Below are 22,786 nucleotides of genomic sequence, written 5' to 3' on the forward strand. Positions count from 1 at the left end.
TGTCTGCCTGTGTTTATAGATTGGCACTGAATGAGCAAAGACCTGCATAGAAATCCAATAATCAGTATCTGTTACACAGCGATAATAAAATCAAAGATCCTCATCAAAAATTGTTAAACAGTGTGCAACAGCTGTAAAAATACTGGTAATGAACAGCGTCGACAAAGAAATGACAACAACTGCATTCTTGAACCTTTTATTATTTGACAAGCTGACCCAGGATGAAAAGGATTACTTAGCAGTCTGAAGCAGTAGAACACGGACCACTAAAATGTAGTCTGCAAGCAGGCTGTTAAGGGGGGTTTTTAGGGTTTTTTTTTTATAAAAAAAAAAAAAAAAACCAGGGAACTTGCTCGCAGACTACAGAAATGAACCGCTCACAAGAATAGTTTCTGCCCAGATTTATTCTTTAACAAGGGCAAAGATTTAGTGCGGTCTGAGGTGGCCGTGCCCCCCCCCCTGCTCCTTGAATGCGTTTAAAAAATGTAAGCAACCATCTTTCAGGAGTTTGTTGTGGGTATGGAGGAAGGTTGCTGCCTTGCTGAAATGTTTGCACCTTACCTCCCCCCCCCCCTTTTCTGAATTTTTGCCCCTGTTTAAACCTGCCCAAGGTCACAATATTTTCATTTATAAGTGGTTATCATGATGTTACATTTCTTTCATCATCCATATTGGTTTACTTAGAATTGATCTCACTCGACTGGTTGGAAGTTTTAGTGCAGGAGGGGGTGGGGGTGGGGCTGGAGCTGGGTGTGGTGGTGGCAGTGAGGGTGGGGGTGGCCTTAAGGTAGAAGTGACTGCTTCTTGTGGTGATAATGAGTCCTGACATATTTTCTCTTGTTGCTCTGGCTCATTTTGACCAGCATTTATCCCCTGTTTGTGAAAACTTGTTTTAGGGTTTCTAGTATCATCAGGAAGTTTTTGATTTATCACACAATTTTTAGGACTGCAGTCAGCATGTTTGGCTTTCTCTTGATCTTCCAGAGATTCCTCTTGAGATTCTCTCTCTCCAAACTGCTCTCGTAACAATGCAAGCTGCAACAACAACAACAACAACAACAACAAAAATAATTGCCATAAGCATTTTTTTTTTATTGCAAGAGTTTAGAAGTGGGGCATATTTGGCAAAAAGAATATTTGCAATTTGAGATTCTCGAGTTGAAAAGAGTCTTGGATATGTGAAAAATATTTATCTAGTTATTTATATTCAAATCTCCACAGTTTGCTTGATGGTTACAGTGGACATTATGTATTTACAAAATTAAAAGAAAACATTGACTAGCTTGTATTAAATCACACAACAATGTACAGAATGCATTAGAGCGATTTTCAATTGAGACCCACAAAAAAAAAATCACTCTGGCCAGTCAAAAAGGACGCACAAAATCCAGTGAACCAATCAAAACTTTACAAAGTAAGACTTACATGTAGCCAGTGTAAAGCACAAGAAAATGCGTGCAAGCGAATCACGATTGGTTTTGGTTTTACTCCTTTAACTCCTGATTGGATGAGAAAGTGGCAGAGAGAGTAATGCCAAACCAAAGTAAATGTGAGTTACTTACGACACTCAAGTAAAAATCACTCTACACTGTCATACAATATGCCTTGTACTCAAGAGAAATTTAGAAAGAAGGAACTGCCGAGGAATGTCTTCAGTTCTACATTTCCTGACTACTCTCATAAATAACTGAAGTGTTTAAGCTAGATAGGAAGATGCATGATTTTGTCTTCTTTTTTCTTTACTTTTTTTTGCGTGTTTATAACCAGATGTTCTGTTTAGCCAGCCTTAGTGGGCACAGTACATATGAATCTGTATTATTAACCAATAAAATAAGAGATAATTGAACTGTTTTAAAAAAAATTGATGTAATTACAATTAATACAATACCTGGGAGACAGTAAACAGACTTCCTCTGGTGGCTTTCATTTGGGTGACTTGGGAACAGCATTGATAACCAAGGTGTTTATAAAACTCATACTTATCAAAAGTTGAGAGATAGATAGCTGTACATCCTAACCTATAACCAGAATTAAATTAAAAGGAGATCAGGTTTCAGATAAGATTGGAAATATCATATTTGCACATCATCAACCCTCCAAGTTTATTTTTCTCCTTAGTGGCCATTTGGCCACCATGCTCAAGTTTGGTCGTCAGTAAAAAAATTTGTCGTTAAATTAGTTCACGCTTTGAATCCTTCTCTCAATTTTAGTCGCCAGGCGGCGACTACGGTTCCAATTCAGTCGCCAGCATTTTAGTCGCTATTGTGATTAAAATGGTCTTAACTTGGAGGGTTGATTATTTAAAGCTAGCATAGTTGAACAAAACTTTGAATTCAACTTGACAGAGGAAAATTTCTCTGACTTGTGAAATTTTAACCAACATATTTAACAAGGTTTTCATGGAGTATACATGCACGTGAAAAAATAAAACTGTCAAAAAATTTGAACAATCATATGAATATGATTGGGATTTTCTTACTGAGATGCATAGTTTTCTGTCAGCTGCATAAGTTTTTTTCCAAGACCACATCCTCTCTGTGTCTTCTCTACAATAACTTAAGCCAAGAAAAATATATATATTAAAAAATGAATGTAACTCAGAATGAAATAAACTCAAATACAATCAAACTAAAGTGAGTGTTTAAACTTATGCGGGAAGTTGAGACCCCCTTGTCCTGCATTTCAGAATCTTTTGAGGTACTATACAGAGATGTCAACCTAAAAAAATTCCAGATCCGGGGGATCACCAATTTCATGGCAGGTACCTCTTGTGGAACCCCGAAATTATATAGCAGACCAAAAAAGGGCTACACGATTCAGCAATCAAAATGCATTACATTGCCAAAAAAATCCCCTAAAATTGGCAAAATTTAAGTGGAAATATGTACTTTAGGCACTTTCGTCCATATCTGGGAGGTTTGGTAAACCTTATACATGAGTCTATGAGATTTGGCCTTTAAAATGTAAATAATGAACACTTCCTTGTTTTCCTTATTTGTTTGTTGCAGTATAGTTTTTTTTTTTTTTAAATAAAATTTCTGCTCCTCTGTCCTCACCACATGTCACAAACACTGCATTTGTTTTTTCAAGAACCTGGTTGAGTCTGCTGTGGCCAATAACTCTTGTTTGACCTTGATCTTTTTGTAGGAGAATAAGTGAGCAGGGAAGGTTATCTTGACCTTCTTCCAAGTATTGAAGTCTGTTAAGTAAAGAAACATATAGTAATATGTGAAAATATTCAATTAATATTCAATAATAAAAATAATCGCATCTAAAACAAAATTCTCGATTTTGATTGGTTTTGCAAATGCTTATTTGCCATGTAATTGGCATGGAATCACATGGGTGTCCAATTACAGCTGTCCAATTACAACTTTTTATAACTGGACACCTACAACATTCGCACTTAGATGGGTTCTTTCTTGTTGTTTGCTGTTTGTAAAACTTATTGAATAATTAAATAATATTCTTCACTTAATTTTCACACAAAAAAAGGTTCTCAAAGACTTCCTAAATTAGAAATTTGTTATTCATATGATGCTCAGCTGATTTTGAAATTATAAACTTGCCCGATTACTCCCTGAATTTTACTCCACTCAGTCCAGTTACTATTAATAATTATAAAAACAATATATAATTATAATAAAAACCTTCCCAGACTCTTTAATAAAAAACTCTTCAAATATCTTTTAATAATAATAATAATAATAATAATAATAATAATATATTTTAATAATAATAATAATAATAATAATAATAATAATAATAATAATAATAATATAATTAAATAGTATTAATTTTCTGTTGCTGTTTAAATATTCAATTACAGTTTACTGATATCAAAATCAGTGTTCACCTGCCAGTAAGACTCTTCTTCCATTGAGAATTTAAAAGATTTGCCGTTTCCTCCAGGAATTCGGGATGATGTCGCAACAGAGTAAATGACAGATCTTTGCTTGCGAAGTTTACTTCCATCATCCGCCATGTTGCATTCCTACATCCGAAATAGACTGGGAACTAGCATTGATATACTTGTTCCCAGACCTCTTTTGGTGAGATCTCGGGAAAATTTTTTCCTTCTTTTCGATTGTGGACGTTTAATTCAGCCTGTACCGGCGTTTGCTCCATTTTAGCCCTCTGTTGTTTAGATTCTCCATAGAGATAGTACCTTGAGCCATGTCTACAGCTGGGGAAAGACCAGAACCATTATCCGGAAAAGATGAAGGGTGCGTTTGCTATATAATAGAAATTCTAGTCAGTCACTATTGAGCACTATTCTCATGCTTGTTTTCACTGTACATTAGCACAAGAAAAAAAGTCTTTATCCTTTTTTCGCTTATGTTTGTTCCCAGTGAGGGCAGCATAAGGATAACGAACGATTGTATTCGTTCCTTTTATGTAACAGTCAAATCCAAGAGTCCCCCCCCCCCCCCCCCCTCACTCCCTTGTAGTCTGCTTGTTGTCAGTTGACCAATAGACAGGTGATAGACTAATGTGGAAGCTATTGCTCACATGCCCAGGCTGCATTCTACCTAGGTTACACCGAAGATCAGGCATGGACTTCAAAATTGTGCAGCATACTGGCGAACGATTGTACTCAGCACCTTTGAAATGCCGTACAGATGACTTATTTTAGGCTTGGTATGAATAATAAAGGACCTTGGCATAGACCTGTGGGAGGCGCAGTGGCCTAATGGTTAGTGCGCTGGACTCCGGATCGAGCGGTCCGGATTCAAGGCCTGGCCGGGGTCACTGTGTTGTGCTCTTGGGCAAGACACTTGACACTTGGGAAGGGTACCGTGCGATGGAGAAATATTCTTAGCCGCTTAATGCTATGGAAACCGGGATAAGCTCAGGCAGTATGGGCCCCATGGCTCGAGACTTCCCCCCTTTTGGCATAGACCTATAGAAAAACTTTGGCGTATCTTCTGCGCATCATGTACATGGAATGTACCCTGGTAACATGCACAGTCACTGTTGACATATATATGAAAGGAACATATAACATACAGCTGTAGACCCTTATGTATAAATGTACATGTACCTGTTATGGTTCAATTTTACCCTTAGTACAATCTGGATATTTTCCTTTGTTTTATATCCATTTTTATTTATTACCAGAAACTCATAAGGGTTGAAACCTGAAATGTGCATTCACAGCTTTTGAATACTTATTCACTTTTGCCAAGTACTATATTTGGAAACACAAAGAGTTTGTACGCGAATACTTTACACACATTATTATGATACACGCAACAAAATTTTCGGTTTTGCAGTAAGTAACTTAAAATCCAACCTAAGCGCCGTAAATTTCTTCTAAATACTATAGAAATTTATTAAGTGTATCCAGGTAAAGTTCTCCAGACTACCAAACGACGATAAAACAGGAGAATTTAATCAACTGTAACTTTATTCAACCAAGCTTGCTCAAAAATAAGATTATGAGCTAGCGCATGCTAAGAATTTAATGCAATTATTGCAATTTTGATTGGTTAATTTTTTTCACTACACACTTCCCTGTCAGTGTTTTATAAAGAGTCTCTCTCCTTCCTGGGGTAATTCTTCTAAGAGGATAACCTGAGTCACAGTCTTATGGTCTGTTTGTATTGCCACTCATATATTTGTTCTCTCTTGTCAGTTGTGGTAAAATATTAAATAGATTTAGCCAAGCCTAAAAGCGGAGTTCCCCGGTACAGTGGAACCTCGATATAACGAAGGACCAAGGGACTGGCAAAATTTGTTCGCTTTAACGAGGTTTTGTTATATCAAGGTACTTTCTCATACATTTTACTATCACTGGGGCGAAGAATATTGTTCGTTATATCAAGGACTTCGCTATATAGAGGTTCGTTAAATCGAGGTTACACTGTAATTTACTTTGCCCTTTATTTGAATATTTGAACTCAATGACCACAGATCTGCAGATTGGGAAAAAATAGGACTTGAGCCCGCAATCCAATAGAAAAACACTATCTGGTCAGCGGTCAACTTTAAAAAAAAAACAAGTGGCCTCGATGAGTTCAACACCTGAGCCCGCGATATGGTCACGTGATACTGGTCAGCAGACACCTTGTATTGACAGCTGTCAATTGTACATAACATAGATGCCCAGTATCAAAGGGGTTAGCTGCTATTAATGTATGAAGTGGGCTACGTATGTACGGACGGACGCGCCCGTGAACAATGCCGCTAGCCACGATGACCATGAAAACTCAAATGCATGGGTTACCAATTTCTCTTACTTATGGATGCTCCGCTCGCGCGCGCCTTCGGCATGCACAGGAGCTCCGCTAAAAATATTTCAATTTTTTTTTTTTTGCCTTTTAGGTCATTTGCTTATCTAACAATTCGAGATAGACTACCAGTCATTCTGACCAAAGTCATTGATTTGGTGCACCGACGAGCTTCGGCATTCTTAGAGGAAAACCAACAGGTTGGAAATAAATTAGATCAAGATTAGGGACAGAAAGCTAATTTACCATTATGGTGTCACTGGGAAACATCATGAAGTGAAATAAATATTGACTGCTCTGTATAAAAACACAGACCGAGGGAAAATGTATTTGTCCTATTATTGGCTTATAATTTACACTAAAATCATTCAAGTTTTAAGAGTTAGTGTCATTATTATATAATTTTTAAGACTATAATAATCTTGTGAGTGCAGTGGCAATATATTTTGGCACACATGGATGGGTAAGGAAAGTAAAGTTATCAGCAATCATCATCATCATCACTTTATTTACCCTCGGATTTGAAGAGTAGCTTATATAGCTAATATTTCCAAGCACCTCAACAGTACACACAGAACAATGGGCAAAGACCAGACCACAACACCGGTAACTCCATGCCCTACTCTTTACGATAAGTGTTTGGGTTCTTTTACGCCCCCTACTGACCGTGACACTGAAGATGCAGGAAACAGGCTTACGGTTTATCATCCTTTTCTGAGAAGACTGGAATATAGCAATGCCCTTTCCCATTTACTCTCTGACCTGGATGTCAAAACATAGCAGGTTTTATTTGTCATCTTATTTCTTATTATCTTTTACATGGCTCAAAAAATAATTCCAAGTACATATGTGCAACCTGTTTTATAACTCCACCAGGAACAAACTGAGGATAGCAAAACAGTAATTGCAAAGCTCTCTAAACTACGATATGAGATGAAAACCAACAAGCCACTGATGCTGATGGAAGATGATCGAGCAGATGTGCAGATTTGGAATGACACCATCAACAACAGCAAGTCACTGGTTGACGAAAACAAGGTTGCCTCATTTACTGGAGCCTGGCTTATTGTTGAATGCTACATGTACCGCAAGATTTATGAAGCATTTGCCTTGAGGTCAGTAAAACTTTAAAGGATAAAAACGGACAGGATCAGCTATCCCCAGGGGGGATACTTGGATTTCAAGTGACGGGGATGATTGAATGGGGGCAAAAATCAAGACCCAAAAAAATCTCCAGGGCTTCCAACAAACCAAAAAAATCCCTGGTCCAAAAATTAACCCCCAAAAGATCCCACACAGAATTTCTGACTGTTAAATTTCCAGAAAGGGGGAATGATATAACACAAAGAAAAACATTAGAAAGTGTTTGTTTATTCAAACTAGGGAGCCAAAACACTACCATAAATCTTAAGATTGTTTTTAATACCCAAAAAATACTTGCCACATTTTCCTACCCAAAAAAATCCCGGAATCAAAAATTTCAAACCCAAAAAACTTCTTTGATCATCCTCATTACTTGAAATCCCAAGTACCTCCCCCCCCCCCCCGGGCAGCAACCACAATTAGCTGAAAATACCTGCAGGTGGACTATTTTTGGGGGGTGGAGGGGGAGGCTTGAGGGTCATTTTATTTTACTCACATTTACCACCTCTTCTTCAGTGGCTCCTGCCACTTTTTCTGTTATAAAAATTGTGGAACCTTACAGTTCATGATCATTACACTCTGGGAATCTTGTCACATGCCCCTTTTTGCCATCATATTATAAGGTACCGGTACCCCCTTTTTTCCTCGCCTTTGCATCTCCTCCTTCAGATATTTGCAATAGATGGTCACAAAGGCAACCTATTGTTAACCCTTAGTTTACAATTTTGCAAAGTAAACATTGTTTGCAACTTTTCCTAAATGATTTATAAAGCATGTTCCTTTTAATGTAAGTGTAGAGAGTTAAGTGAATGGTCAAGATAATAATTTCTTAGTTTATCACTTGCTACATCTCATTGAAAATATTCAAACATTGTAAAGAAAAATCCTCAAAATTCTAATGAAAATTTGAAGGTTAAAAATAATAAGTTGTTAGTATTTGTTTCTAACAAGAATGTTATGTTTTGATATTATTTTTGCAGCAAGCATCATCAGAGCTTTGATCCTTTTCAGCAACAGAAGGAAACATCATTCAAAGGACTTGAGGATTCGGCAATTTCCCTGGCAGAGTTTCTTGATCATTCCCTAAAAAATTCAGCTGTTGGTGGTGATGACAGACAGAATGTGAAAAATATGTTTGATACTTTGCTACAGGTACAGAAATATCTATGAATTTTGTGTCTCAAGACCAAACAAAAAAATCACATTTATCCATTGCTTAGTTTTATTATATGGCTACAATAGTACGCGCGCTCTGATTGGCTGCTGAGCGGGCATTATTTTCTTGTAATGACCGGGCATTATGAAAAATTTTCTCGGCTCGACGGTTTTTTGAGTTGTGAGTAAAAGCTACTAGCGCAATTGCGAAAACGACAATAAATACCGACAAAATGTAACTATCTTTTCAATAACTGAAAGAAAAATATTAGCATACCGATACGTCTTTAGTATGAGCGACAAAGAGAGCCACAGAGAGCGAGAGCGAGTTTCACCTCGGTGTTTTTTTTAGATATTTTTAGAATAGCGCTAAAAGGCCATATAATAAATAACTTATTAACCTCGTCCGTTCGGTCATTACAGGGCAATCTCAGACCTCGGCCTTGATGTATTGACCTCGCTATCGCTCGGTCAATACATCAAGGCCTCGGTCTGAGATTCCCCTGTAATGACCTCACTTTCGGTTAATAAGTAGTATGTAATGACTGCACACTGTATTTTCAACTGTATTTAGCTGCACATTCTATTGTCAACTCTCTTCTCAAAATCATGATGAATTTGAGGGGTTTTTTTTCAACTGATGTTTCAATGCAACCTTTTGAGGCTCTTTTCTGTGGAAAGGTAACTGGTCATTTTTTGTCCACATAAATACTTCACAAATTTATTGGGTTGGTAAATGACATTGGTTAAAAGTAGTGTTCTGGAAGTGACACTCAAATGACTTAAAGCTCTTTATACTTTTGCTAATTAATCTCTTCTCTCATCTAGTTTTGTTTGTGGGGAAACCGTTGCGACCTTTCCATCTCAAGTGGAGAAATCGTGGAGGAACAAGGGGCTGCTGGCCACACTTCTCATCTTCAACACATGAAAGACAACATTATTGTTGACAATTCTCAAGATGTCTGGGATGTGATCCACAATGGGAAAACCACCAGGATCGACTTTGTCTTGGATAACTCTGGCTTTGAACTTTTTACAGATTTGTGCTTTGCAGAATTCCTATTACATGCAAATTTTGCAAACAAAATTCACCTCCACACAAAGGAAATTCCCTGGTTTGTTTCTGACGCTAGCAAGAAGGATGTACTTTGGATGGCTGAGCAGATGAAGACTTCTTCAAACAAGTACTTATCGCTATTAGGAGATCGCTGGCTTCAACGCTTCCAAGATGGATCATTTGTCTTGCAAAGCCACCCGTTTTGGACACTAGCTCAAGATTTTAGTGAAATGAAAAGTATTGCCCCTGATTTGTATGAAGAGCTGTCAGGAGCTAAAATAATATTCTTCAAAGGTGACCTGAATTATCGCAAGTTGGTCGGAGATCGTAAATGGCCTCACACAACCCCTTTCACAGAAGCTCTCTGGGGATTCTTGCCAGCCCCACTGTGTTCGTTGAGGACTCTCAAGGCAGATGTGCAAGTTGGGTTATCTCCTGGTCAGGATAATCAACTGGAGGCCATAAGCAAGGACTGGATGACGTCAGGAAGTTATGCCATTATCCAATATGCCCCATCACTGGGTTTATGATTTTCAAATGAATTAATAATTACTAGGTAAATTTTTACATTTTATGTTTCACTACTTCCACATCTAAAGTGGTCCAAATGCAGTAATATTGGCAGGTGGTATATACCGGGCCAGCACTTTAGCATGTGTTTTTTATATACGTAATTGTAGTTTTTATTATTGTATTTATTACTTATTATTGTACCGTACATGTAGTTATTTGGTTATAAGCCCCACCCGGTTATAAGACGCACCCCAAACTTGTAGTTAGGTGTCCCCTATTAGCTAACATTTTATGCTTAGTAGAGACTTCTCGACACAATAATAAAGTTCGTATTTATTCTTATTTATAATTTCGATAGCATGGAACAACTGGGAGTATTTGCTTTCCCAGGTTGTCCAAACAATTTGTGCATACAGCCAAACTACAATCCCGAATTTTCTATGAGCGAATAATAATGGGACCAGAAAAAGTGTCCAGTTTGGAGAGGTGTCCGCTTACAAGAGATTCAAAATGTAGTGTTTGTATGTGGCTTTACTGGGCTTGAACCTGGACTTTTTTATCAAAAGGCTTTGTGTTTTTACAAAGTAACAGCAATATGAGTGAATGAGAAAACAAGAAAAGCTGTGAAAACCCAAGCCATAAGCAATTGACTCAGCAGGTGTTTCAAGTTCTCCCAAACTTTCAAAAGTGTTCCCCAGGAAAAAGCAAATATTTTTGTTGTTGTTGTTTATTTTCTGCTCTAAAATATTTTCTTTGTTTCCACAGTTTTGTTACCTTTACTGATTGTCATACATTGCTTTTAGTATTTACTGGTAGTTCAGTCTATTTAATGGGTTCTCTTATCTTATTACCTGTTAATTAAACTACTTGGTAATGTATTGATATTGTAAGCAGAATTAGGTCACCAACTTTACTGGTGCCATAACAGTGTATGTCATTTTTATAGTGGAAGAGAGAAATAATAAAAGTATCAACAATGAAACTTTATTATTATTTATTTATTTTTTAAAAATAAAGCAACATGCTTGAATATCCAATAGAAGCAAAATTATTTAATACTCCTCTAAAATAATTATAGTACATTCCGTAAAGTCTTTGTTACTACCTAATCAATGATTATTTAATAACTAGATACATTAAGCTACACATACTTGAATTATTGGCATACAGAATATTCTTTTATATTTCTAACTACATATAATCAGTGGAATTTTTTGTCAGGCGGGAGGGAGCTAGTTACTGTTCACTGAGCATAACTTGTTAGTTTCTTTTCAATTTTGTCAATACTTGACAGGACATTTGACAGTTGAGATTCATCCATCTCAAACTGAAACACATCTGTATCCTGAAAGATGATAAAACAATACAGTGATGGCTTGGATAAGTTTTCAAAGGTTACAATAATATTACAGTTATTCACTTGTTCATACATAAATGTAAATTTTTGCATCCAAAATTTAAGACTTTTTTTATTTTTTCCAAACCATCTTCTTTCATTCTCCAGACTAAACAAGACAACTCATATGGCTAGAATAGTTAACATAGATTTCTACAAAGTTGTTGCACCTTTACTAAAATTCCAGACATAAACTATTAAGTCTTTCCTGTTCTGGAAGACTTTCTTTTCTATAAAAAAAATAACACATTACTCCTCCTCAGGCACTATACACATTTGCAAAGGACAACAAGCATAAAGTGCAAGCTACTGGTGACGAGTGCTCCTCAGGAGCACTCGTCGCTTGTTTTGGAGGTTTCGCACCCTCCGATTTCGCACCAACGGATTGCCAATGTAGTCACACTTTGCTCACGCTTAAAGAACAAGAAATATTCTAGGGCGTACCTCAGAGCGAACTTGGGCAAACTTGGGAGTGAATACACCTCTTTCCAAAATGGCTGAAAAAAAAACTGTATTCTTTTGACTTCCAGTTAATTGGCCTTCATGGCCTCCTTTTAATCCAAAAATTCTTTTGACTTCTATAGATGCAATCAAGGCCACGAAGGCCAATTAACATGAAAACAAAAGAATAATGTATTTTCTGCCATATAATTTGGAAAAAGGTGTACGCAGTATAAAGTGTGTAAGTGGGTGCGAACTTGGAAGGTGCAAACTTGATTGGGTACAAAACCTCCTACTACCTTTCCTCACAACTCCCAAGCTTCAATAAAATAATTAAATATCGCCATATCACCAGCTCACATCCTGCTTTATGACCTTTGCTCTCCTCCCCCCCCCCCTCTTTTCATCCCGGCTTACCGCCCAAACCCCCCACCCCACCTCCCATTCCCAACTGAATGCATCCCCACCCCTGTTTAAAGCCACCTTGCTTGAGTTTGAAGGCCCGGGCCCGTTACGATACATTGACCAGATCCCTTTAAAAACGAGTATTTTACCTTGCTTTCTGATGATCTTTTTTCCAACTGCATTTCAACAATTGCCACAGGTGTGTTGATTTGTTGAAGATGTCTTCCTTGACTCTTCAGATCAATTCTCCAGCTAACGTCTTTCAGTTTGTTATTCCAAGAAGATCTTTGAACCAAAACATCGTGTATTTTGACCTTTTGCGATTTCCAAAATTTTAAGAATGCAGCAGCTTGTTCCTGAGTTAGCGAGCCTTGTTTTCGTCTCGTCTGTGAAGTAAGAAAAGCTTCGAGTTGATTGAAATCCATATCCGCGGAAACGATGTTTCGCATCAAATTCTCGTATCTCTTCAACATTGCATCAAATTGCTCCTTGTCGAGATCAGAGAAAAGTTCCTGGTGAAGAAATTCATCAGTGATCTCTGATTCTCCAAAATATTCTCTCCGTGCCAAGCCGTTTAGCAATCCAACAACATTCTTATCCGCGGCAGCCATCTTCGATTCCACTCTGAAGAAATCGAGAGGCATTTCGTTGTACCATACATAACGTAGTGATTCGATCTTACTTGTATTTGGCAGCGGCTCCCACCACACATCTGATGGAAACGTGGTGTAACGATCATTTAGTGATTTGCTGTGTTTTCAAGAAGTCTGCAAAATGTTTTCAGCTGTAAGGAGATCTTTGGGTTGCAAACAATTTCTAAAACTGAGGGTATGTCGTTTCTGTTCAGCTGCCAGTAAAGACGTGCATGATTTCTATGATGTGACTATCGTTGGCGGTGGAATGGTCGGGGCCAGTTTGGCTTGTGCTTTGGGTGAGTTCTAATTTCACTACCTCAATATTTATTTAAATTAGTCGCAGTGGTTAATTTTTGAGTTGTTTGATTCATTTTCGTGGGTTCCTTTTATTCACAAGGCCTTGAAAGAACGTTGGATGATCACAAGATTTTGTTGTTAGAAGCAGCTCCTGACAAACCACATAACATTTCTTCAGCCTACAGTAATCGAGTTAGCAACATCACACCAGGCTCCAAAAAGCTTCTGGAAAGTAAGTTAATAAGATTATTAAAGACATTTTGCCGATGTCACAGGTTAAATTACACTGTACCTTGCAAATTATATGATATGCCTTGTGGGTGTGTGTGTCTGTGTAGAGGGGGGATGCCCGAGAGGCTCCACCCACAGGGTTGTCCGATTTTGCAAATCAATACCCGATTCCCTCTATAGCGCGCGCCTGCAGGGAATCACGGTAGTTGTATTCATCAAACCATGCGCGAGACTCAGCAACGATGCACGTTGCTGAGTCTCGCACATGATGAACTACCGTGATTCCCTGCAGGTGCGCGCTATAGAGCGAATCGGCTATTGTATGATTACAGACAGAACTGGACAAAACGAAGTCCTATAACCATTATGAATATGTTCATTTTTTCTTGTTAAGGTATTGGTGCCTGGGACCATATTTGCAACACGAGATACAAGCCTTTCAAAAGAATGCATGTAAGTATAGGTGGTTTTCACTGTCACGCCACAAACTGAGCCTAGTGCAATTTTGGTGTCTAGGAATGGGAACCCCAACTAACCACCATGTATAAACACAATTAACATTTAATAGCAGTCACTGAAAACATGCTACAAAAGCACATGGCAAAGATCACAAAAACATGGATGAACCAATATTTTTAATATACACATATCACCCAGGCTAGTAGTACCTGTTGTCCTAGAAATCCAATTAAGATAATTTTAGCATTACAACATATTTTACTGTAAAACTCTGTCCCCCTGAAATGGCCTTGGAAGATTTATATGTAAAGTTATGATTTTATTGTATCTTTCTTGTTTCCTAGGTCTGGGATGCATGTAGTGATGCACACATCTCCTTTGATCCAGGATCCAGGGAGTTAGACAGCTCCAAGGACATGGGGTATATCATAGAAAATCCTGTCACTCTTGAGGCTCTTAGAAAACAGCTCAAAGTTCTTCAGTCACGAGTAAAAGTTCTTCATGGAACAAAGCTCAAGACCTTAACTCTTCCTGACTTTACAAGAGATATGGTATGTTTCTTATGAATTTAATTTTTAATTTTTCCAAGCCCCCTAACTCAAGAAGTAAGTTGGAGTAATTAACGTCTTAATTTTCCTTTTTAATTGGAATACAATTTTTGACAAACAGATTGATGTACATGCACAAGGAGGGGGGGGACGGGGGGGACCCTGAACACCGCAACACCGCAAAAATATTACATAAACACCACATCACCGCAAGAAAATTTGATGAAACACCGTCACCGCCATATAATCAAGTTACTTATCAATAAAAACGTATTAGGATTGGGTTAAAGATTAAATAGACAATATTTAACGAAGATAACAGAGATAAATGTAGTTTAGCCTGCGAACAGGCTCCCAAGTGGGGTTCCACAAGCGAAGCGAGTGGGGTAACGAGAGCGAAGCGAGCGGAAAAGGCTAAATGTAGTTATGCAAGTGTTAGACAAGAAACCGTTATACCGCTAATAATTTCGTTTCACCGAACACCGTAGATTAAAAAACACAAACATCGCACACCGTAGGGTTTGAGATCACCGCAACACCGCATAAAAAAATGAGCAACACCGCAAACCCCCATGTCCCCCTCCACAAGCAAAAATAAATATAGTAAAGAGAATTTAATATTTTCGGCTTGAGAAAAGAGTTTAAACTAATACAAGAGAAAGGGGATACTCTTATTGCCACTGTTGACAGTGTTGTTTTTCTTTAATATATAAATGCTGAACTTGAAGGATAATAAAGATGTCAGTCATACCTGGGCTGCCTTGGAGCTGGATGATGGAAGAACTGTTCACTCAAGATTAGTGGTATGTGCAGGTTTAACACATTTAATTTAATTGCCGGTACATGCCTATACTGCAATAAATTTGTTGTTAAAAATAAATACATGTTTCTTTCTGACTAAAAATAAGTTAACTAAGGTTTTTAATCATTTCTCTATAAATCAGTGATAAACACCAAAAAACATTTCCACTGTGACTATGCCTGTCTCAGATTATCAGAGCTTTTAAAGTAAAAGTTCTGGCTTCTATGCAAGGGACATCAAACGGAAGTGAACCTCTTTTAATTATATTAAACCAGAAATCAGGCCTCAGGGCTGCACTCTTTCAAGAATATTTTTTTTAACCAAACACCACCAGAAAACAGTATGATAATCCTTAAGTGTTACCATCAGTCACAAACCCAGTCACCCAAATGTTGGCCGACAAACAGCCAACATAGTTTGTAAAAGGTTTGTCGCTGACTGTTTTTGATGTTAAATTTTTAAGACGTTTCGGCTATTACTTAAGCCCTCATCAGTTAAAAAGTCAAAGCCGTTACACGCAATTTAAAAAGGCAACACGTCAGCGCGTGCTTTAAAAATAATGTGTAAAGTTTTGAGAGAAAAGGAACGTGGCGCGAAACTCATGCACGCAACAAAGACTTGTAAACCTTTGGGATGATAGCGTGGTCATTCCCCGACTATTTTTAAACAGCCAAAAGTCAACCAACCAACATTTAACCAACTGAGGGCTGACTCATTTTTAAGAGCTGTTCATCACTTGTTCTGTTATATTAGTCTGCATCAAAGTGGTTTATTCATGACATTATTTCTTTCCCTGCAAGATAGGAGCTGATGGTCCACAGTCTTTGGTACGAAAACAAGCATCTATGGATTGTCTCTCTTGGAAATATGATCAGTGGGGAGTTGTAGCAACCCTTCATCTTGGAGAGGTAGTTTTTCAATTGTTATCACTTAAAATGCAAATACAGAAACATAATAAGCTACATAAAGGAACAGACTTGTATAATTTATTTTAACTTGAGAACAGTGGGCGTTTGTTTAGTATAACACTAATAATATACCATAAAACCTGTGTTTTAGATTACAGAGAATATTGTGGCATGGCAGAAGTTTTTACCTACAGGACCAATAGCCCTTCTACCAGTAAGAAGAAGTAGATTAAATTATTTAACAGTTTTATTCTTGAAATCTAGTAAAGTTGTGTTGCAAAATAACAAATATTTGTAGTTAATTATGTTGTTTTTCTTTCACCTAAAACACCAACAGTCTTTTGACCAAGTTCTGATTCAGACTAATACATGATGACTGGCTATAACTGGTGTGGCTTGAACCTATAGTTGTTAACATTTTTTTGTTATATTATTTGTGTCAAGTTATCGGAGAATTTAAGCTCCTTGGTGTGGTCCACAACTCCTGAACATGCAAAGAATCTGGTCTCCATGGAGGAAGACAGATTTGTTGATGCCATCAATAATGCATTTGTAAGTGTCAAAGTTTGTTACCAGTTAAGGGTTGTTGTGCCGATTCTTCACGCCCCGTGGTTCTCATTACATTTTGGTTCAACTTATGGATAAAAAAAATCTTTCAACAAAAAGCTTTAAATAATGCTAGTTTGGGTTCAACAAGAATTTATTATTACCGGTAGTTCACAAATTATATTGGGAACATTGAGGGTCTTGGGCAAACAAAGCTTACTGTGTCTGTGGGGCCAGCTTCACTAGGGTTTATTATTATCTTTTTCCTGTTCTTTTTCAACAGTGGGAGGATTTTGACCGCAATCCTCTTGTGGATCAGGCAACAAGAATTTCATATCTGTTAGCTTCTTTTATTCAGCCATGGACAAGTAAGTATGCAAGGTTTAAAACTGAACCAAACAAGGCAACATTTATTATGTTGTTCCATAAAATGTCCATACCTCTACCAAAAAACGTTGAACCCCCCCCCCCACCCCACCCCTCCAAAACTCCAGTTTAGCTTCATACTTTCCTTTGAATTTTTTGCCTTTGAGATCCCTCACCCTACCCCTTGGAATAAACAGTTACCTTGTGGGGTGGCCATGGGTAGGGACATAGTTTCTGGAACCACACATAAATATAATTTTCATAACAATGAAATTGGCAGGGGAGTGTCTTCTTCCACTTATGTTAATTTTAACGAGCAACTTACAATAATTTGTTTTTCAATGAAAATTTTGAGGTTAGACTAGCTTGCAATCTCAGAACAATTATTTGACTCTGGAAATTGTATCTTGGATATTGATCACTGATAGCTGAGCGATCTGTTGTTGCAGGCCCAAGAGAGGTCCGTAACCCTAATCTTGACAGTAACCAGCGGATTGTGTTTTACGCGTGCGCGCCACGTTAATAATAGGCGAACAGAAACCGGAAGTTGAAAATTTTGTTCTTCCACTAAGAATGATCTGAACGCGAAAAATGTGTCAATCACGATAGTTTGTCGTAACACCGGAAGAGAAAAATCTCTTCTGAATGCGAAAAATGAGTCAATCTCTCAACAGTTTGTCACATAAGATCTACGCTTCTGTCACATGGAAGATTGCAAACATTACAATTTGTAGACGTTGTTTTATAGGTGTTGCTTTTGAGAAAATTTGCTGTGATTATATCACAGATAAAACAACGGCAAAGCGAATGATTCCAGCAACGGTTATTCTCGAGGAATTCGTTATATATAACACTGACAACATAGCGAGTTTATCAACCGAGGAAAATCACATCTCAATTCACACCACGTGCTCGACTACACTTCACAATCAACTGTCAATCAAAAAACAACTCTGACTGGTTCGCGGCCGGTTCGCGGCAATTATTAAAGCGTGACCCGTTGCTCAGAATAGTTGTCTTTAATTTTGTCCAGTGATTTTTCATTAATCGCGCCACGTTAACAAAAGGCAAGCACAACATGGTGAGTTTACCGACTGAGAAAAAACACATCTCAGTTCACACCGGGTGCTCGATTACACTTCACAAAACTGTGTAATCAAAAACATAGATTGGTTCGCTGCAATAGGAATGATAAAAACATGCATTCCTTGCGTGACGCGTTACTCGGAATACCATTGTCTTTTGTCCATTTTATCATTTATTTATCGACACTGCCATCTAACATTACGCACTCTCGTACCAGTACCTTTCAGTTCTAAGTGCGTCAAGGCCCGTACTAGTGCTAACCTGTGGTTACCACTAGTATTAAAACTAGTTTTTACCACACCATGCAATCTTGATTTGCTTCCTGTTCCCAGTTACCAACATCCATAGCAAAAACTCGCACCCTCATTACTTGGGGGATCTTGCCATTTGAAGAGAGAGTCATGTTGCCCCCGAAAAGAGAGCCTGCTCGCAGGCTTTAACATCCAATGTTATTCTTTTTATCTATGGTTATAGATGTGGCATCCAGTACCCAGTCCCCTCCCAGTGTTAGCGGTGTTGAGGAAGGAAGCAGAGCTATGTTTCCATATGGCTTTGGTCATGCTACAGAGTACGTCAGACCAAGACTGGCTTTGATAGGGTGAGATCATCACTTGACTTTTTGATTTTCTACTGAAAGCATCCTTCATTTCCAGGGCAGGGGGCAGGGAAGGAAGGAGGAAAAGAAAGTACAGAAAGGTACTCAAAGTGCAACAGGGCAAAGCGAAGGTGAGCCCTTTCTTTCACCAATAAGTTGTGAGGGGGTCCCTTCCCCCTTCCCACCTTAGATCTAGATATAGATCTGCCACTGTTCACAAAAACTATTGATACTGGGGCATGAATGTAACTGATATTCATTAAATTTTTGTTAATAGTGATGCCGCCCATAGAGTGCATCCTCTTGCAGGGCAAGGTGTCAATCTTGGATTTGGAGATGTCGCTTGTCTAAGAGATGTCCTGTCCGAAGCAGCCGAAGAAGGAAAAGATATTGGTAATTTTACACAGAATCACAGTTATAGCGCAGGCCCGTAGGGAGGGGCAGGGCTCGACAAAAACTTTAATTCCAGCTTGCCCATGGGGCAAGTAACTCTCAAATTCTGCTTGCCCAGACACTTTTCCCACTTGTCCAGGTAATTAAACTTATTAATAATTCATGAACCCCCTGCACCTCCCTCCCCCCCCTCCCAAAAAACAAAACAAAACAAAAACGTAGAAAATTGTTGTTTTGCCTTACTTTTTTGATGGTCTTAAAGGCTTGCAAACGGTGAATTTATCACTGTCGTAAAGCCTTGTTCAAAGTAGCCTCATTCACAATTTCCTTTAGTTTTTGTAAAAGATCATGTATAACCTTTGATTACCCATGACAAATAGGCTTGAAATGTACTTCTTTGTTTCAAAATCGTTGTTTAAGAAATTAGTGAATTGATGGTTTGCCTGGGCCATTGCCCGTCGGGCAAGTGAGCATGAAAAGTCACTTGCCAGGCAGGAAAATCTACTTGTCCCGGACGACTGGACGGGGGTTTTGGTGAGCCCTGAGGGGGGTGCGATGGGTGCATTCGCACCCCCCCCCCCACGAACCTTGGAAGTCCACTCATTGTGAAAAAAAACTTAAAATAAATAAATAAATGGAAATGGTATTTCTGTACTTTGACTATTTACATTCAATATCATGGTTCTTCGTGTTGAAGGTCCACCATTTGTAGATTCATGTAGTATATTTTGGACCAAATTGTGTGATTCAAGGTTAATTTCAACGATAAATTCTACCCAGTGTCCTTCACTCTCGAACGGTTCGAAGTAATATTCCCAGGCGCTACCAAAAAGAGAGGAGACTGGGTACTTGCTGGGCAGTACCCAGTTAAATTCAAAATATGATTTGAATTTAAAAATGTACCAGAGTTATTGTTGTTGTTACCTTCACTTTTACCTACCTTTTACCTGTTTCCTAACAAAATGCATGGAATGCTGTCTCAGATAACCTATTTCTTCAAAATTTCCTGGGGGAGGATACCCCAAGACCCCCCTACATAATCGCGCCTGCGGCGCTCAAGATTTCACGCCAGGGGTGCTCATACGCACCCCACCAAGCAAAATCCCGGTTACGGGCCTGTAGCACCTGATAGTTTAGTTGCTTTAGTTGGTATTCAGGACTTTATTTCATTCTCATTTTGTTGCTTCCTTCTCTAGGATCTCTGGAGCATCTTTTAACCTATGAAACAAAGCGACAGCAAAGTGTGGTACCCATGATCACTGCAATTGATACTCTTAAGAGACTTTACTCCACTTCAAGCACTTTGCCCGTTCTTGCACGATCAGTAGGACTTATAGCAACTAGTGCTTTACTTCCAATCAAGGTAATATTCTCATTGCTGTGATTGTATGTTCCTATCTTATCTGTTAAATATTTAACTTGATAGCTTCAGTAATACATTCTAGATCAAGTTGCCTGGATTTGTGCACCAGCCTCAGGTCTTTGCGCTGTGTTCTTAGGCATTGATTACTCTTTGTAGTTTCTCTTTTACCCATATAGATCAATGAATACCACTTGGCAAAATATCAGGGAGGAGGAGTAAAAGTGTGTAACTTGTGATAGACTTGCATCTCATTGAAGAAATACTCCTAGTCACTTCCTCCTATAGAAACATGATTTAAATGCTGGCCAGTACTGATGAATCATATTACTCCACTGTTCCCTTGGTTTGAACAAACTTGTAGTTTATACTGAATCACAAATTTTAAACTGACTTCAGTATTACCGGTATAGGTCTTTGTAAAGCACTAATACAATTTTTTTTTACAGGAACAAATAGTTGGCTTTGCCACAAGATAGTACCATGCAGATGTTCGCCAACTTTGGAAAAAAACGTCCTGAAAGAGGAAGGAAGCATCTAGTCGGCATGCATCCAGTGTACATACAGAAATGTTTGATTGTTGCTGTGGAACATGTTCAGATGTTTAGCTTGTTATCAAATTGGGAGTTCAACAAAGTCATGTGTTAACCAGCATTGTTGAAAACATCTGATATGCCACTATTTGCCAATATAGGTCTGGAACTTCTTGGAAATTAAATTTACCATGTTTAATTGAACATTTCTTTACTACAAAGTGTCGTCGTCGGCAGCCGTTCGTCTTGGGAGACGATGGCCTTCTCTCTACCATTTGTATACTGTTCCGAATAAAATTTTTAAAAAAATCGTCACATTAAATGTTGACTATTTTGCTTTCATAAGTTAATTATAGGAGAGTATTAGCCAAAACTCTCTAAAAATCATTTCCAAGTTATTGCTTACCCTCTTTTTCGAGGCTCCCTCAATTTGCTCAAAACATAATTAATTTTGAGAAAATTAATGTTTTGCTCAAGAGCACAGAATGATGAACCCAGCCAGGCTCAGATCAAGGCCTCTTAATCCTAACTGAAGCCCAATAACCATTAACTCACTGCACTTGCCACTTTTCAGAACAGGTATAGGCTGGCATAACCTGTGAGCAGAGTTCCCTTCAATCTTCGCTGGGAACTTTGCTCACAGGACAAGGCTGGCACCATCATCAGGGAGCTTACTTCTTCCCACATCTACACCCACTGATATGTTGGAGGAAGCTTCGCGCCAAGCAGCTCATACTGCTGGAGCTTATCCCGGTGTCTGTAGCATTAAGCAGCTAGGAATATTTCTATTCCCCCCTGAATGGGATGCTAGTCCATCGCAGGGTACCACCCCAGCATTATGTCGCCGGTACCCATTTGCACACCTGGGTGGAGAGAGGCACTATGAGAGTAAAACGTCTTGCCCAAGAACACAACACAGTGACCCCGGCCAGGGCTCGATCCAGAGTCTGACGCACCAACCATAAGGACACCGCGCCTCTCATTGATATGTTGACCATAAGGAAAATGCAACACCAAATCTTCTTAAATTATATGTGTTTTTTATTGTCCTTGACTCTTAACAGTTCATTTCTGTCACCTATGGACTAAATAACTTAAGTGAAGGTTACCGTCACAGTAATAACAAAGTCGTGATACTCTAGTCAAATAATTCCTAACTGAATAGTATTGGCTAAGCCAATATGGTGCTCAAGATTGATGAACTTTTTCTAAAAGACCAATAAATTGATAAATTTTAAATGTTGCTTTTTTACTGCTATAAACTAACCCTGACAATTAAAATCCAAAATACCCTGAGGATTTAAGGTGGCTCGACCCAGTTTTTTTCTAGCGATACCTATCAGCTTTGAAACCCTCATACTTAAAGGGATTACTGTCAATGACATATCCACTATATCACATGGATTACACATGGACTGAACTACACTATGATATAAATTTTTGGGAGATCGGAATGAATATCGCGTGACAATGACGTCACACAGGTTTTTGCTCTGAATCAAAGCAAATTTCTTTATATGAAGTCTTGTCTTTATTTTACGCATAAATTATACCATCTAAAAAGAAATTCCAAGATATTTCAAAATTCCTCTTGTAGATTTCGATGAAACTCCGCAGAGCTGAAGGCAAACACCCAAGGTATACGTAGCGTGGAGGATCTTGACAGAAAATGCGGTTACGGGCT

The 22,786-nt window shown here is 38.3% G+C and overlaps 4 protein-coding genes across 4 annotated transcripts; 2 read left to right on the plus strand and 2 right to left on the minus strand.

The window, feature by feature from the left end:
* Positions 1-358: 358 nt before the first annotated feature.
* Positions 359-4,001, minus strand: LOC144634785 (uncharacterized). Its single transcript, XM_078493819.1, has 5 exons — positions 3,857-4,001; positions 3,057-3,199; positions 2,480-2,555; positions 1,889-2,018; positions 359-1,035 (listed from the first exon to the last, which is right to left on the minus strand). The coding sequence occupies exons 1-5, from the start codon at positions 3,976-3,978 to the stop codon at positions 649-651; spliced, it is 858 nt and encodes a 285-aa protein (XP_078349945.1). The 5' UTR covers positions 3,979-4,001; the 3' UTR covers positions 359-648.
* Positions 3,994-11,078, plus strand: LOC144634784 (damage-control phosphatase ARMT1-like). Its single transcript, XM_078493818.1, has 5 exons — positions 3,994-4,226; positions 6,328-6,433; positions 7,110-7,348; positions 8,357-8,528; positions 9,360-11,078. Exons 1-5 carry the CDS (start codon positions 4,177-4,179, stop codon positions 10,116-10,118), a joined length of 1,326 nt encoding a protein of 441 aa, XP_078349944.1. The 5' UTR covers positions 3,994-4,176; the 3' UTR covers positions 10,119-11,078.
* Positions 11,079-11,081: 3 nt separating this feature from the next.
* Positions 11,082-12,975, minus strand: LOC144634786 (COMM domain-containing protein 1-like). The gene is made up of 2 exons (XM_078493820.1): positions 12,493-12,975; positions 11,082-11,446 (listed from the first exon to the last, which is right to left on the minus strand). The coding sequence occupies exons 1-2, from the start codon at positions 12,952-12,954 to the stop codon at positions 11,345-11,347; spliced, it is 564 nt and encodes a 187-aa protein (XP_078349946.1). The 5' UTR covers positions 12,955-12,975; the 3' UTR covers positions 11,082-11,344.
* A 122-nt stretch (positions 12,976-13,097) lies between these two features.
* Positions 13,098-21,321, plus strand: LOC144634783 (ubiquinone biosynthesis monooxygenase COQ6, mitochondrial-like). The gene is made up of 13 exons (XM_078493816.1): positions 13,098-13,274; positions 13,376-13,507; positions 13,901-13,959; positions 14,310-14,516; positions 15,242-15,316; positions 16,116-16,223; positions 16,375-16,437; positions 16,668-16,775; positions 17,053-17,137; positions 18,696-18,819; positions 19,094-19,209; positions 20,406-20,572; positions 21,019-21,321. The coding sequence occupies exons 1-13, from the start codon at positions 13,118-13,120 to the stop codon at positions 21,046-21,048; spliced, it is 1,431 nt and encodes a 476-aa protein (XP_078349942.1). The 5' UTR covers positions 13,098-13,117; the 3' UTR covers positions 21,049-21,321.
* Positions 21,322-22,786: the final 1,465 nt, after the last annotated feature.

Source organism: Oculina patagonica, chromosome 13, assembly GCF_052425735.1.
Source record: "Oculina patagonica isolate OP01 chromosome 13, crgOcupat, whole genome shotgun sequence".
In the NCBI taxonomy this organism is placed as follows: Eukaryota; Metazoa; Cnidaria; class Anthozoa; order Scleractinia; family Oculinidae; genus Oculina; species Oculina patagonica.